Consider the following 17,103-nt stretch of genomic DNA (forward strand, 5'->3'; position numbering starts at 1 on the left):
ATGACTGAAGCAAGTGGGCACAAAACCCTTTAATATCCAAATAGAAACTTGTTACACTGCCATTATTCATATTTGCTTACACAGCCATATATTTAGTATACAAGGTGTGTCCAGAAAGTAATGAGAATATTTTAAAAAATTATTTTATTGAAAAATTTTACAATTGAACATTACCTCTTTCAAAGTATGCACCTTGAGAGTGTACACAACGCTCCCATTGATTTTTCCATTCTTAATAGCATCCCTGGAAGTTTTCAAGTGGGATGGTGTTCAGAGCCTGTGTAGTGGCTCTTTGGACGTTATAGACCCTACCACAATGGTGTTCTTTCTCATGTTCAAATCCTGAGTCATGGTTTCATGAACAATTGACTTGGTAATTCCCATTTCCTCTGCAATCATTTTCATAGTGAGCCGTCTGTTAAAAACAGAACTGAATGTGGATGCTTTGAGATCTGTTCTCAACCATGACTGATGGCTCCCTATCAGATTGATTGCAGAGGAAACGGGAATTACCAAGTCAATAGTTCATTAATATGTGATTCAGGATTTGAACATGAAAAAGGACACCATTTTGGTAGTGTGGATAACGTCCAAAGAGCCACTACACAGGCTCTGAACGACATACCACTTGAAGACTTCCAGGGATGCTATGAAGACTGGAAAAATCACTGGGAGCGTTTTGTACATTCACAAGGTGCATAATTTGAAGGAGACTATGTTCAATTGTAAAATTTTTCAATAAAATTTTTAAAATACCATTCTCGTTATTTTCTGGATACACCTCGCATGTGTAATATATTTAATTTCTAAAGTAAACTTCCAGTATTTCAGTCATACCCTCTTAGGTTAACTGACCTATGTGCTGTTACATTTTAACAAAACATTCTAATGTCAAACAATTCCTGCAATCTCTAAAATGAATGTCTATAGGATTAGATATATCCTTACTGTTACCTCTCTCTGCAGATTCCAGCCGGTCTGGGACACACATGATCTCTGCCGATGATGCTGAATACCCCCGAGAGTACCGTACTCTTGGTAATGGGACCAGGCGTTTCTCCAATGTGGGCTTGGTGCATACTTCAGAGCGTCGGCACACTGTGATTGCTGCCCAAAGCCTGGAGGCACTGACCAATCTCCAGAAGTCTGACATGGACAGGAAGAGGGATGCTTTCATGGATCATCTCAAGAACAAATACCCTCAACATGCTCTAGCCATCCGAGGTCAGCAAGAGAGGATACGAGATCAGGTGAATACATGTTGATAAGTCTAGTCCATTTAGTAGCATGGAAATCATAGTTCCTGCTTTGTGTAAGCATTTACACTACATGTGGCCAGATTTTCATGTTTGATTTTAGCATTGTATATTGGGTATATTAAATATTGGGGCCCAGAGCAAACTGGTCAATACTGTATTACAAACATTCTTCATCTGCTCTGATTAACCAAAGAAACAAAATCAGTTCCTATCAGTGAAAAGTCTTTTAAACGTATACATGCCTGTATTGTCCATGGTCATTAACAGATTCTACATTGTGTTTACAACCTTCACTAGGAAAATTACATTTTGAATGTGATTGCTTATAGGTAGTGATGAGCTGATTGTACCTGGGTTTGGTTTGTGGCAGGTTTGGGTGCTGAACCCAAACATCACTGAAGTCAATGGGAGCGAAATGTTAAAAAAGAGTAATGCCTATTTTTAAGGCTAATATTCTAGCCTTGTACCAAGGCAATTCTTTTTTTTTTTAATTATGTGTTTGGGGTGGGGGGTGTTTTGGGGGGAGCAGCAATTTTAGAAATGCTTAAATGGAAACTTTAAGAATGCAAAATTCCTTTAAATAACATGCCTGGGGGATGTCCTTACCCTGCCTGAGAAGTGGTGCATCTGTATTTTGTAAACATCCTACAAGTTTAAAGGAAAAGCATAGCCAAAGCTATTTTGGCTATACCTCTCCTATGGATAACAGGAGTGCAGTTTGTTCTGCATTCCTGTGACCTCTTTTGATGTTTGTAAGCAGGTTGAAATGCATGTAATTAGTTTCTGGCAGGGAAAAGGGTTAAGCATTTTCAGCTTAGTTCCTGGGCTTTTTGTTTTTGGTGGGTGTAAAGTTCTGCCACTGAGCTGGGAGCCGGAGAGAAGACGTGAACATACCGGGAGTCACAGACAGCATCCAATTCATGGACCATGCCTATATGGACTCTCACCTAACAGAGATATGCATGGGCGACTACATCATGTAAGTAAAGATTAGAGAAAGGACATAGTTCATTCTGCATTATCATGCTGCAACAGTAAAGTTATGTCAGCTGTTCTAAGCCTGGTCTGAAGTTATTCAAAGGGGTGCATGTTGGTTCTGGCGTATTCCAAAGAAGATGCGTTTGTAGTACTATGAGGTATAAAAGTGACACTACTACAGAAGGTTAACTCGGCAAGACAAGGTAGAGAAGAAGTGTAGTTGCTATGGGTAACCAAGTGAAGGAACAAGCTACGAGGAACCTGTCGTTAAGCATGGTACCTGGTGACAGGTCCTCAGGTAGCGAGTGGGTCGGTGTTCTGGCTACCTCCCTAGCAGTCTGTTTTCCATGGTAACCGGGAGAAGACTAGTGTTACGGAGATCTATGGCCTGGTCAGGAGGTACAGGAAGGAAAGAGAAGCGGGGGTCCACCTAAACCGCCAAAAAAAAAAAAATATTAAAAGCCAGCAGCTACAAATACTGCAGCTGCTGACTTTTAATACATGGCCACTTACCTGTCCCAGGGTCCAGCGATGTCGGCAGGCGACGCCGAGAACCCGCTCGGTTCTCGGCAGCTGCCGCCGCCATCCTGGGTGAGGGAATCAGGAAGTGAAGCGTTGCGGCTTCACTTCCCGGTTCCCTACTGCGCATGCGCGAGTCGCGCTGCGCATCGTAACTGGTCCCCGCTATCTCCTGGGAGCTGTGTGTTTCCCAGGAGACAGCGCGGACTGACAGGAAGAGGCATAGACTCCCATGGGAGTCTATGCTGGAAGTGGGTGCAAATACCTGTCTAAAAGCTGTGAAGTCGGAGAACTGCCTTAATGTTTGATTCTTCAGTCCGTGGTCTCCGCCTGGTCCCAGACATTGACAAGCACGTTTCGCGTGTTACCCCACATGCATGGGCACAGTAGACATCGCCCACATGTTAATGAGGACAAATGCATTTTTCCCACAACCCTGACCAGGTTGTTGTGTGGATCTGCAGGAGCGGGGGGCTTATTAGAATCTAGAAGCTCCCAATAACAATAAAAGGGGACCAAGATACCAACCCTCACTATGTGAATGAATAAGGGGTACACAGATTTTGACAAGTCTATTGATTATAACACACCCGACTATGTTGGATTTACCAAGGAACACCTAATAATTAACCCTGGTTGTTCCAAAACACATTATTTTGGACAACTGCAGAAAAGGTGTCTGTTTTTACCTCTTCAACTGGGCCCATATTGACCTTAGATGTTGGCCTAGTTTTGGTAGCGATTATAAGTCCTGGTCAGGAGCACCAATTTAATCCTGAGAGCCCTCCTATCGATCATTGCAATTTCCAAATTGGCTGGCTCTCCATTCTAGCCTTCATTCAGCTGTCGATTCCTTCAGATGCTCTTATAGTATTACCTCTACATCTGTTGGATCTCTTAGTGGCTTTTGCCTTCCCCTCAGTTGGACTGCTTTTGGATGCTTCAACTGTTAAAAAATGTCTACAATTCCTATGTCCTTCAATGAACGATAAAGAAAATAAGATTTTCTTGAAATTCATTGAGTGACACAGGTCCTTTCCCTCTCCATTATTGGCTTTTGTACTGCTTGCTTACAAAGCTGAAACATGATGATTGGAACCAGGGTTATATGGGGAATGACTTTTTTGTTTGTCAGTGTCCAAGCCTCCTGTAGGTGGTATCATAGCCTGATTGTGTAAGAATTTCTACTATTAACCACTTCCGGAGCAGCCGCCGCAGTTTTACTGCGGCAGGCTGGCTCCCCTGCTCGAAATCACGTTATTGTACGTGATCTCGCGAGGTCTGGATAGCACAGTGGGGGTGCCGATGCTCGTGGCCGATGGTCGCGATGACCGCCGGCCACGAGCGATTGTGACCAGGAGAGACAGAACAGGGACGAGTGTGTGTAAGCACATCCCTGTTCTGATAGGAGTGACAGATCATGTGTTCCTATTAGCTAGGAACCATGATCCGTCACTTCCTGTAGTTAGTCCCTCCCCCTTCAGTTAGAATCAACTCCCAGGGAACACTGTTAACCCCTTCACCGCCCCCTAGTGTTAACCTCTTCATTGCCAGTGACATTTTTATAGTAATTAATGCATTTTTAATCGCACTGATCGCTGTATAAATGCCAGCGGTTCCAAAAATGTGTCAAAATTGTCCGATGTGTCCGCCATAATGTCGCAGTCATGATAAAAATCGCAGATCGCTGTCATTACTAGTTAAAAAAAAATTATTGATAAAAATGCTATAAATCTATTTTGTAGACACTATAACGTTTGTGCAAACCAATCAATATACGTTTATTGCAATTTTTTTTTTAACAAAAATATGTAGAAGAATACACATCGGCCTAAACTGAGGAAAAAAATTGTTTTTTTATATATATTTTTGTGGGATATTTATTATAGCAAAAAGTTAAAAATAATGCAATTTTTTTCAAAATTGTCAAAAAAAATAAAAACCGCAGAGGCGATCAAATACCACCAAAAGAAAGCTCTATTTGTGGGGAAAAAAGGACGTCAATTTTGTTTGGGTGCAACGTCGCACGACCGTGCAATTGTCAGTTAAAGCGACGCAGTGCCGAATCGCAAAAAGTGCTCTTGTCAGTAAGGGGGTAAATTCTTCTGGGGCTGAAGCGGTTAAATGAGGTTGAGCCTAGGTTCACATTAATGCAATTTGGCATGCGATTTGACATGCCGGCAATGGCACCGTCCCAAAAATAGTTTTTGTACTACTTTTGGCGACTTTTGGTGCGATTTCAATAGACATCTGTGCAGGAACCCGCACAGATGTCTCTGAAGTCGGACTAACATGCGGGTATGAAATTGTGCGAGCTCAGCTGAACTTGCACGATTTCAATCCCTCTGTCAGTGTGAACCTAGGTTTAATGTTAATAAATGTAAAGTTATGCACTAGGGTGCTAAGAGTATGCATGCATCATACATACTAGGGGGAGTACAACTAGGGGAATCCATTCCGGAATAAGATCTGGGGGTTTTGGTAGATCATAAGTTTAATAGCATGCAATGCAAAGCTGCACAGTGCAAGCAAAGTCCTTTCTTGTATTAAGAGAGGTATGGACTCCAGAGAGAGAGAGAGATATCATTTTGCCCCTGTACAAATCATTAGTAAGACCTCATCTGGAATATGTAGTTCAGTTTTGGGCACCAGTTCTCAAAAAGGATATCAGGGAACTGGAGAAAGTGCAGAGAAGGGCAACCAAACTGATAAGAGGCATGGAGGAGCTCAGCTATGAGGAAAGATTAGAGGAACTGAATTTATTCACTCTTGAGAAGAGGAGATTAAGGGGAGATATGATCAACATGTTCAAATACATAAGTGGTCCATATCGTGAACTTGGTGTTGAGTTATTCACATTAAGGTCATCACAGAGGACAAGGGGGCACGTCTAGAGGAAAAGAGATTTAATCTCCAAATATATAAAGGTTTCTTCACAGTAATGCCGCGTACACACGGTTGGACTTTCTATCCTACTTGGTCCGGCACACTTTCCGACGGACTTTGTCCGCCAGGTGCGCCGGACTTTAAAACGGACGGACTTGCCCACACACGACCGGACTTTCCGGCGGGCTAAGTCCGCCCGCCTTTCCGACGGACTTTCGCCGGAGTTACGGCGGACTTTCAGAATGAACGGACTTGCCCACACACGGACAAGTCCGTTCATTTTGAACGTGACTCAGGTGCGACGGGACTAGAAAAGGATGTCAATCTTGCCGCTTTTATCGGCGAGATTGACACCTTGCGAGCCCCGTCGCGGGGCATACCAGGCCCTTAGGTCTGGTATGGATTATAAAGGGAACCCCCCCTACGCCGAAAAAACGGCGTGGGGTCCCCCCTAAAATCCATACCAGACCCCGATCCGAGCACGCAGCCTGGCCGGTCAGGAAAGGGGGTGGGGACGAGCGAGCGCCCCCCCTCCTGAACCGTACCAGGCCGCATGCCCTCAACATGGGGGGGTGGGTGCTTTGGGGGAGGGGGGCGCCCTGCGGGGCCCCCCACCCCAAAGCACCTTGTCCCCATGTTGATGAGGACAAGGGCCTCTTCCCGACAACCCTGGCCGTTGGTTGTCGGGGTCTGCGGGCGGGGGCTTATCGGAATCTGGGAGCCCCCTTTAATAAGGGGGCCCCCAGATCCCGGCCCCCCACCCTATGTGAATGAGTATGGGGTACATGGTACCCCTACCCATTCACCTAGGGAAAAAGTGTAAGTAATAAAATACACTACACAGGTTTTTAAAATATTTTATTAAACAGCTCCAGGGGGGGGATCTTCCTCCAGCTTCGGGGGGTCTTCTTCCGGCTTCGGGGGTCCCTCCGCTTCATCTTCTCCCGGCGTCCGGTTGGTTCTTCTCCCGGTGTTCCAGTTCTTCGGCCGGCTCCTCTGCTGTCTTCAGGTAGCTCTCTTGCCAGCAGAGGTCCGGACTCCTGGGCTTCTGGGCTTCTGGGCTTCTTCTCTTCTCCAGATGTTGACACGACGCTCTCTCCGGCTGGACTGCTCTCCGAGGGCTGCGTTGTGACTTATATAGGCGGAGACCCCGCCCCCTTTTGATGCTGGGACTGTGACGTTTTAGGGGGCGTGGTCACTGGGTGATGTTGACCACGCCCCCTAAAACGTCACAGTCCCAGCATGCCCAGGGACTGTGACATCAAAAGGGGGCGGGGTCTCCGCCTATATAAGTCACAACGCAGCCCTCGGAGAGCAGTCCAGCCGGAGAGAGCGTCGTGTCAACATCTGGAGAAGAGAAGAAGCCCAGAAGCCCAGAAGCCCAGAAGCCCAGAAGCCCAGGAGTCCGGACCTCTGCTGGCAAGAGAGCTACCTGAAGACAGCAGAGGAGCCGGCCGAAGAACTGGAACACCGGGAGAAGAACCAACCGGACGCCGGGAGAAGATGAAGCGGAGGGACCCCCCGAAGCCGGAAGAAGACCCCCCGAAGCTGGAGGAAGATCCCCCCCCCGGAGCTGTTTAATAAAATATTTTAAAAACTTGTGTAGTGTGTTTTATTACTTACACTTTTTCCCTAGGTGAATGGGTAGGGGTACCATGTACCCCATACTCATTCACATAGGGTGGGGGCCGGGATCTGGGGGCCCCCTTATTAAAGGGGGCTCCCAGATTCCGATAAGCCCCCGCCCGCAGACCCCGACAACCAACGGCCAGGGTTGTCGGGAAGAGGCCCTTGTCCTCATCAACATGGGGACAAGGTGCTTTGGGGTGGGGGGCCCCGCAGGGCGCCCCCCTCCCCCAAAGCACCCACCCCCCATGTTGAGGGCATGCGGCCTGGTACGGTTCAGGAGGGGGGGGCGCTCGCTCGTCCCCACCCCCTTTCCTGACCGGCCAGGCTGCGTGCTCGGATCGGGGTCTGGTATGGATTTTAGGGGGGGACCCCACGCCGTTTTTTCGGCGTAGGGGAGGTTCCCTTTATAATCCATACCAGACCTAAGGGCCTGGTATGCCCTGCGCTCGCCGCAATAGGAAAATATGTTTTTCCTATTGCAGCGAGCGCGAGATGCAATACCCTGCCCTCGTGTCGTATCTGGTCCGTCGGACCAGCATACACACGAGCGGGCTTTCCGTCGGACCAGCACACACACGAGCGGACTTTCCGCCCGAAACTGAGTCCGGCGGAAAGATTTAAAACTTTTTTCAAATCTAGGTCCGGCGGGCTTTTGGGAAAAAGTCCGCCGGAAAAGTCCGCCGGCGCCTACACACAGGCGGATTGTCCGGCACACTCTGGTCCGCCGGACCAAGTATGCCGGAAAGTCCGACCATGTGTACGCGGCATTAGAGCTGGGAAAATGTGGAATAGACTTCCTCCAGAGGTGGTTCTGTCCAGCTCAGTAGATTGCTTTAAAAAAAAAAGGCCTGGATACTTTCCTAAATGTACATAATATATAGTAACTGAATACTAACATGTATATGTAAAGTTAAAATTGCCTCTCAGGAGATCAGGAAATAATTTTTTCACCTGCTGTAGCAAATTGGATCATGCTTTGCTGGGGTTTTTCACCTTCCTCTGGATCAACTGTGGGTATAGGATTGTGTATATGGGATTGTATGTTTGTTTTTTGTTTTTTCATTGGTTGAACTAGATGGACTTGTGTCTTTTTTCAACCTGACTAACTATGTAACTATTCCTGTGTCCCTCAATAAACCTAAAGTAAAAGATTTCATGTTAAGTACAAAAATACTATTTTGAAATTATATTACCATGTTAAAGCTTATATGATTTTATACGGATTGAGTATTTTAAATTAAATAATATTTGTTCAGGCTGTGTGTGAGTATATAACTGGGAATTACTTCTGGCCAATATAGTATATAACTGCTAATTACTTTTGACCAATGTAGTACATGCTATAACAATGGAAGGTGTAAACATGTTCTATAGTAACTTTACAAGTACAAACGCACAAGTCACAAATTGCAAATGGATAAAATGATCTTCCTCAGCACTTGCACAATATACCTTTGACTTGAAAATTCACTTTATGTCAGCAGCTTAGGTTTTTAGGCTTGTGCCCAAATGTATTTCTTTATACACATAGGGTACCAGGCAGACTTTCATAGTAACTAGTTTAAGCCACATCTGTAGCTTGTTTAAAAATAAAAACTGGATGTTTCTAAATGCACAAAATATGACTGGTTATTAATATTTAAGCTTCATGAACACTGAATGTTATAAAAACGCCAGTAGCGTTAGCTGTAGAAAGCTGTATCTGTAGTATTGCACCGTTTTTGCAGTAGCCTTTTTTTTAGAAAAACTATACTCCCACAAAAGCTTATGGCTCAAAAGCGCTCATGAACACAGAATAGCCATGTTTTTCTGCATTTTTCTGCATTTTTTAGCATTAGAGCATTTTTACAGCTGAAAAACTCCTCTTCAAACCCACCAGTTCTGTGTTTTTTTTTTTCCAGCCAGAATACGCCCCTGCCAAAAAACACTGATAAACACCTATGTGTTAATGGACACATAGGATAACATGCTGGGTAGTTTACTGGCTGCAGAAAAAAATGCCTGAAGCCAAATACAGCTGCTGTTAAAACATCCAGCATGCATGAGGCCTTATGAGTAATGATACAAAGGCTTCATGTGCACATAGCGTATTATGAATGCAGAACGCAGCAAAATCGCCCCATGATTTTGCTGCGATCACCAAAGGGCTGCACATGATATTTAGTGAATGTAATGCCGCGTACACACGAGCCGACTTTTTGACCGGACTGGTCCGACGGACTATCCGACGGACTTTCGGCGGATTTCCAACAGACTTTCCGAATGAACGACTTGCCTACGTACGATCACACCAAGGTCCAACGGATTCGTACGCGATGACGTACGACCAGACTAAAACAAGGAAGTTCATAGCCATTAGCCAATAGCTGCCCTAGCATCAGTTTTAGTCCATCGGACTAGCATACAGACGAGCAGATTTTTCGACCGGACTCGAGTCCGTCGGAAAGATTTGAAACATGTTTTATTTCTAGGTCCGTCTGACTTTTGGGGGAAAAAAAGTCCGCTGGAGCCCACACACGATCGAATTGTCTGACGGAGTCCGGTCCGCCTGACCAAGTCTGCCAGAAAGTCAATGGGATAAACATAGATCTATAGTCAGACAACAAAGTTAATGGAACAAAAAAAAAATCCCAAAAAATAAATAAACTACTCAGTCTTTTTCTACCGTCACTTTTCTATCTTTCTATGCTTCTAAGAAAAATCAGACAGACAGCTGTGAAAAAGTAAGAATAGTGTTAAAGAAATAAACAAAACAACTACTAGATTCTTAAGAATATTTTCCCTTCATAAGATTGAGTAAGCACTAAAACAATTTGTCCGCAGGGGCCCTTATGAGCTGCAGAGTAAGTGTCAAATGGTCATGTGCAGCTCTGGGCCACAGGTTAGTCACTAGGGCCTTAGGGGATCAGGAAGGCATTTTTACCTAACTGGACTGCACTGTATCCGTGTTTTTTTTTTAAGCTGACAATAAAATGTGTATGTATTTTTTTAAATAATTATGTTTAACTGCAACTTACTTAATTTTTTTTGATGTGTTATATTTGGTGTAATCCAAGCTGACCAAGGTGGCTTATGCAACATGAACATATTTTATGTCTTTTGGTAAACAAAATGTAAAGTTTTTATTTTTAAATGTAAGAATTTTGAAACATATTTTTAACCCTTCCGATTTTTTTTTTTTTTTGGGTTACTGTGATTTTCTTGTTAGATAATGCAGGATGACCCTGCTTGCAATGGCTCCTAACAACTGTCTTGTCAAGCAGCTAGCAATCAAGCTCCAGAAAACCCCTCCTGCCTGTTACTGCTTTACTTTTTGCATTTTCTGCAATTTGAAGACAAAGTGTGTGCACACAGCCCAGTTTGCGTGTCAAAATGTTCTCCCTCTATTTTGGCAGATCTATGTACACAGTTTTGCACCTTTTTGCAACTTTCTTTAATCAGGAGCTAAGCCATCCAGGGATGTTTATCTAATTAATCCTGGAAAAACACATAATCAACATGGGGGTCGCACCTTTCAGTTTGTACTTATGTAAATATGCAAAATAGAAAGGAAATGCCTGTATGAATATTTAAAAAGAAAATAAATGTCCATGTTATTGTTTAGTATGTGCTTTCATTCAAAACATGTTATTTTCTGTATTCAGAAAAATGATTCCTATTTCTAAGTGAGAGTTGGTAATAGCAATAGAAATTCTCTACAAAATGCAAAAAGTTTGTTCTGACCATTTGGCCAAATTAGCATTTTGCACTATATATATATATATATATATATATATATATATATATATATATATATATATATATATATATATATATATAAATATACACACACACACACAAGAAAGCTACTTTGGTGGTATCTAAGACACTACAGCTTCATCTTTAGACTCAAGCCCCAGAGAAATGTAGCTCTTGATAGTTCTTAAAGTGTTACTAACATCAGTCTGTATATGCAATAAAGCATGCTTGCTATACTCACTTACTCACCGTGGAACTTAAGGGCTTTATCCTCTGCATTTTTTAACCACTTCAGCCCCGGAAGGATTTCCCCCTCTTCCTGACCAAGCCCTTTTTTGCGATACGGCATTGCAACGCTTTAACTGACAATTGCACAGTCGTGCACGTTGTACCCAAACAAAATTGACATCCTTTTTTTCTTACAAATAGAGCTTTCTTTTGGTGGTATTTGATCACCTCTGTGGTTTTTATTTTTTACACTATAAACAAAGCGACAATTTTGAAAAAAAGCAATTTTTTTTTTTGCTATAATAAATATAAAAAAAAAAAAAAAACAATTTCTTCCACAGTTTAGGCCAATATGTATTCTTCTACATATTTTTGATAAAAAAAAATCACAATAAGCGTATATTGATTGGGTAATACAGGTAAATGGCGCAAAAGACAATGTATATCCTTGAATATTGAATAAAAGTTCTAAGTAGGCATAAAAATAAATGCAAGCAATGACAACCCTCTGCCGGTGTCTTGCCAAGAAAGTTCCCCCGGCGGATAAGGACCCCCCGGTACTGCGCAGGCGCAGCGCTTGCGCAGTACGAACGACTAAGGAGCCGCCGAAAATAGCCGAAGCTGAAAACCTTTAGTCAGCTGTACACGGCGCCGGCGCCCTGAGTCCTGGTTCAAGCCCCACCATCCAAGTGGACCTAGAGGCAGAATAAAAAAGTGCCGAGCGAATCGAGGCCGTGTCCGAAGCGTGGCGAGCGAAGCGAGCCCGTGAGGGGCCCTATTACAGGTGCCGTGTACAGCTGATTTACAACTATTCGGCTTCGGCTATTTCCGCCGGCTCATACTGCGCAAGCGCTGCGCCTGCGTGATACAGGGGGTCCTTATCCGCCGAGGGGAACTTTCTCGGCAGAATACCAGCCGCGGTGGAGTGTTCATCAACACGAGGCTTCGAGCGCAAGCTGGTATCCAGGCGCTGGGTGATGACGTCACCGGTATTGCAACGCGTTTCCTGAGCGTACAGGACGTGAATGACGTGACGGCCGCGCTCCTTCTCCAAAGCTGATGGGCTGGGACTAGCTCGAGTGGAATATAAGGGGTGGGGGGGGGGGGAATGGCCGGAAAATCGAGTGCTCTGTGATTGGATGCATTGCAAAAAAAAGGGGGAGTGACACGGAATGTAAGGGGACAATGTAAAAATGAAAGTGAAAGGTGGTAACAATAATACAGGCAAGATAATAACACAATAATAACACATTAAGAACTTGTTTAAGGGAACAATCACAGGCAGAAAAATAAAGAACGAAGGGGAAGGCAGAGAGGAGATTATGGGGAGAAATATATACACATACATATATACACAAATGTATGTATATATATCTACATTTTTGGTCGCTGTTATGCACGTAGTGCAAGGTGGTGGACAGGAAGAAGAATGTAGGTACATGTTGATTCTGGTAAAATATTTATGGTAAATAAAATTCCTTTACTGATTAATTAAATTAAAATGGCGATAAATGGGGGGAATTAATTGATATTTAATAGTAAAGAAAATATGGCAGATAATAGAACCAGATTGGTTCTCTCCCTCTTTTGTTGTTACCGTATATTGATTGGGTTGCGCAAAAGTTATTGCGTCTACAAAATAGGGGATAGATTTATGGCATTTTTATTAATAATTTTTTTTATTAGTAATGGCAGCGATTTTTATCATGACTGCAACATTGCGGCAGACAGATCGGACACTACTTTGGGACCATTGGCATTTACACAGCGATCAGTGCTATAAAAATGCACTAATTACAGTGTAAATGTTACTGGCAGGCAAGGGGTTAAACACTAGGGGGCGATCAAGGGGTTCACTGTGTTCCCTCAGCATGTTCTAATTGTAGGTGGGATGGGCTCACTAGAACATGACGTTGTTTTGCGCACCCGTGCCACTTTGCCGACATATATCGGCAGGAGCCGGTCAGCAAGTGGTTAAAAAGGCCATTTGATCCTGTCTCCTCTGTTCCTCCCCTTCTTTCACAGTCTCCAGACCATCTCCTAATAGAACAGACACTAGGGGACAAGTTGCACATGCTCAATTTGGTGTGTATTGTTAGAGAGTTTTTTTTGCATGTGATCCACACAGGGCCAATCAGAACAAGAATGCTCTAACTGCTGATGAAAAATATACAGTATCTCACAAAAGTGAGTACACCCCTCACATTTTTGTAAATATTTTATTATATCTTTTCATATGACAACACTGAAGAAATGACACTTTGCTACAATGTAATGTAATGAGTGTACAGCTTGTATAACAGTGTAAATGTGCTGTCCCCTCACAATAACTCAACATACAGCCCTAATTGTCTAAACCGCTGGCAACAAAAGTGAGTACACCCCTAAGCTAAAATGTCCAAATTGGGCCCAAAGTGTCAATATTTTGTGTGGCCACCATTATTTTCCAGCACTGCCTTAACCATATTGGGCATGGAGTTCACCAGAGCTTCACAGGTTGCCACTGGAGTCCTCTTCCACTCCTCCATGACGACATCACGGAGCTGGTGGATGTTAGAGACCTTGTGCTCCTCCACCTTCCGTTTGAGGATGCCCCACAGATGCTCAATAGGCTTTAGGTCTGGAGATATGCTTGGCCAGTCCATCACCTTTACCCTTAGCTTCTTTAGCAAGGCAATGGTTGTCTTGGAGGTGTGTTTGGGGTCGTTGCTGCCCTGCGGCCCAGTCGACGAAGGGAGGGGATCATGCTCTGCTTCAGTATGTCACAGTACATGTTGGCATTCATGGTTCCCTCAATGAACTGTAGCTCCCCAGTGCCGGCAGCACTCATGCAGCCCCAGACCATAACACTCCCACCACCATGCTTGACTGTAGGCAAGACACACTTGTCTTTGTACTCCTCACATGGTTGCCACCACACACGCTTGACACCATCTGAACCAAATAAGTTTATCAAGGTCTCATTAGACCACAGGACATGGTTCCAGTAATCCATGTCCTTAGTCTGCTTGTCTTTAGCAAACTGTTTGTGGGCTTTCTTGTGCATCATCTTTATAAGAGGCTTCATTCTGGGATGACAGCCATGCAGACCAATTTGATGCAGTGTGCGGCTTATGGTCTGAGCACTGACAGGCTGACCCTTCAACCTCTACAGCAATGCTGGCAGCATTTATATGTCTATTTTCCAAAGATAACCTCTGGATATGACGCTGAGAACGTGCACTCAACTTCTTTGGTCGACCATGGTGAGGCCAGTTCTGAGTGGAACCTGTCCTGTTAAACCGCTGTATGGTCTTGGCCACCATTCTGCAGCTGAGTTCCAGGGTCTTGGCAATCCTCTTATAGCCTAGGCCATCTTGGACATTTTCACTTGGGGGGTGTACTCACTTTTGTTGCCAGCGGTTTAGACATTAATGGCTGTGTGTTGAGTTATTTTGAGAGGACAGCAAATTTACACTGTTATACAAGCTGTACTCACTACTTTACGTAGCAAAGTGCCATTTCTCCAGTGTTGTCACATGAAAAGATATAATAAAATATTTACAAAAATGTACTAACTTTTGTGAGATACTGTATATATTTATATTTACTAAAACAATTGCATTTCCTTGTTCTGTGTACTGTGGGAGACCAGACAGAGTGAATGCAGGGTCCTGGGTTTAGTTACACTTTAACCTTTGTACTAAATCTTCTATGAAAAAAAAAAAAAAAAATCTTCTATGGTGTCCTCAAATCTTTACAAAACTTTGTCTGGTACACAATGGTCTGTGAGAAAGAAATTTGTACCACATTCACTGCAGAGGCATAGTCTTGAAGTTCCCTTTCTCTCTGCAGATATCCATAAATCTTATTTTGACTGGACTAGAGTTTGGCCAGCTCAAAGTTGAGATCCTAGCACATTTGTTGGGTCACCCTCAGTCTACTTACCATTATAAGTGTGAGGTTCACAGACATGAACGTATAGATTACTGAATGTATGCCTTCATTCACCTTGATAAAAAATTGCTGCAGACTGAGACCTTTTCGTGTGGAAAGTTGATTCAGGCACCAATATCTACCAAAATACTCTGTAAAAGTTATTGAGATATGGTGATCCCCAAACTGTGAATTAACTTGTGGAGATGGTGGAATCGCAGCCCCAGATGCTTAAAGCATGATCTTCCCATGAGAAGATGCTCAAACAAGCAACCTTATTGAAGTGTATGTAAACTCAAACAATACATTTGTCTTATTTGCTTTCTTTTAGTCTGTTTAAATATATGTTGTACAATTGAAAGTGTTTTGTTATATCTGTTCAACAAGTGCACCGAGAACAGTTTGTTCAGCCAGATATCTTTTCGCCGATAACTTCCTGTGCTTTCTGCTTTTGGGAAATCATCATTTACCATTATTCCCTGCTATTTCTGTAAACTATAAAACAACCCCCCATCCCCTCCTCCATTATGGAGAAGAGAGGGAGGTGTTATGTGGTCCTAACACACTCCCTGTCCTAACATGACAACACTGCTTAGTATGGTTGTCACCCTAGGACAGGAAGTGTGTTAATGGCAGGCTTACCAAGTTAAAATAAAGGGATAAAAATGTGAAATGCAGCCACCACATCTAAGGACTGCCAAGCTGCAATGTTATCAATTTTTGTTCTTGGGTTTAGATACTCTTTAATGCCACCTATGCGGAAAACCTTGCAGGACTGTTACTTTATTTATAATTCACCTCAATACTCAGACAGCTACCAGGACTAATAAATGCCCAGACCTAAATTGTGATATGAGGTGAATAAATCCCATATTTATCTTGCAAACATACACACTCAACACACAGCCATAATTGTCTAAACCGCTGGCAACAAAAGTGAGTACACCCCTAAGTAAAAATGTCCAAATTGGTCCCAAAGTGTCAATATTTTGTGTGGCCACCATTATTTTCCTGCACTGCCTTAACCATATTGGGCATGGAGTTCACCAGAGCTTCACAGGTCTGTCTGCTGACAGCTGCTACCAGGACTAATAAATGCCCAGACCTAAATTGTGATATGAGGTGAATAAATCCCATATTTATCTTGCAAACATACACAAGAGAATCCCATAAAGTGTTCCTTGTTAGATTGTGCCAGTGTTCACAAGCACGTTGAAAAGATACATCTTTTTATATACTGGTGAGGTAACACAGCTTGTGCATCTATGCTAGCAGAGGTGGCAAAGCCAGCTTGGCTAGAAAAGGTTTCTATTCTATGTGTACATTAGAGACTGGAAAAACGAAGGGAAATACCCTTGTGCTGTAACTGTTCTTTATAGAAGTGGAAGCCACGCTCCAATCTCCCTCAATATTCTTGCAAACCTTCGTGATGTAGGCGCATAGTGTGCTGAATTGAGACACTGTATGGCAGCAGCTTTGAAACGTCGAAACTTCTCTTTTAAAGCGGTAGTAAACCTTAAAAAAAAAAAAAAAACCTGTAAGACAATAACATCACATACTAGCACACTAAGAAATACTTAGCTCAGAACAAAGCCCCCGCAGCGGCGCCTGGTCACCACTGAGGGGGTTGACATGCTCCCTCTGTGTTTCTTCTGAGTTTGTGGGCTCCAGCGATGTGCGTGGCTGGAGCCGCAATGACCTCACTCCCGCGCATAGGTAAAAATCACCAAGCGGGCAATAAAACCGCTTTAAGGTTCTGATCATGGTCAATTTCCCTACTATACGTGGATTTTGTTGGTTTAGTTCAGTGTTTATTAACCTGTTGTTTCTTCTCTGCAGCACATAGCTCATACTCAAGAGTGACAGAGATCTTGACGAGCCCAGTTTTTGACAACTCTTCGGTTGTCAGGGAACTCATAAGATTTGCAAATGGAGGCTTAGTCTCTCCTAC

General features: G+C 43.5%; 1 protein-coding gene across 17 annotated transcripts in view; it reads left to right on the forward strand.

Annotated features, from left to right (window-relative positions):
- SRCIN1 (SRC kinase signaling inhibitor 1) overlaps positions 1–17,103 on the forward strand; it is a 1,023,634-nt gene that overhangs the window by 400,655 nt on the left and 605,876 nt on the right. For all 17 annotated transcript variants that reach the window (XM_073608254.1, XM_073608252.1, XM_073608255.1 and 14 more), the window contains exon 2: positions 967–1,250. In XM_073608254.1, the coding sequence (XP_073464355.1) occupies positions 967–1,250 (284 nt within the window). The remainder of the gene's footprint in view (positions 1–966; positions 1,251–17,103) is intronic.

Source organism: Aquarana catesbeiana, linkage group LG12 (genome assembly GCF_042186555.1).
Source record: "Aquarana catesbeiana isolate 2022-GZ linkage group LG12, ASM4218655v1, whole genome shotgun sequence".
NCBI classification, from domain to species: Eukaryota; Metazoa; Chordata; class Amphibia; order Anura; family Ranidae; genus Aquarana; species Aquarana catesbeiana.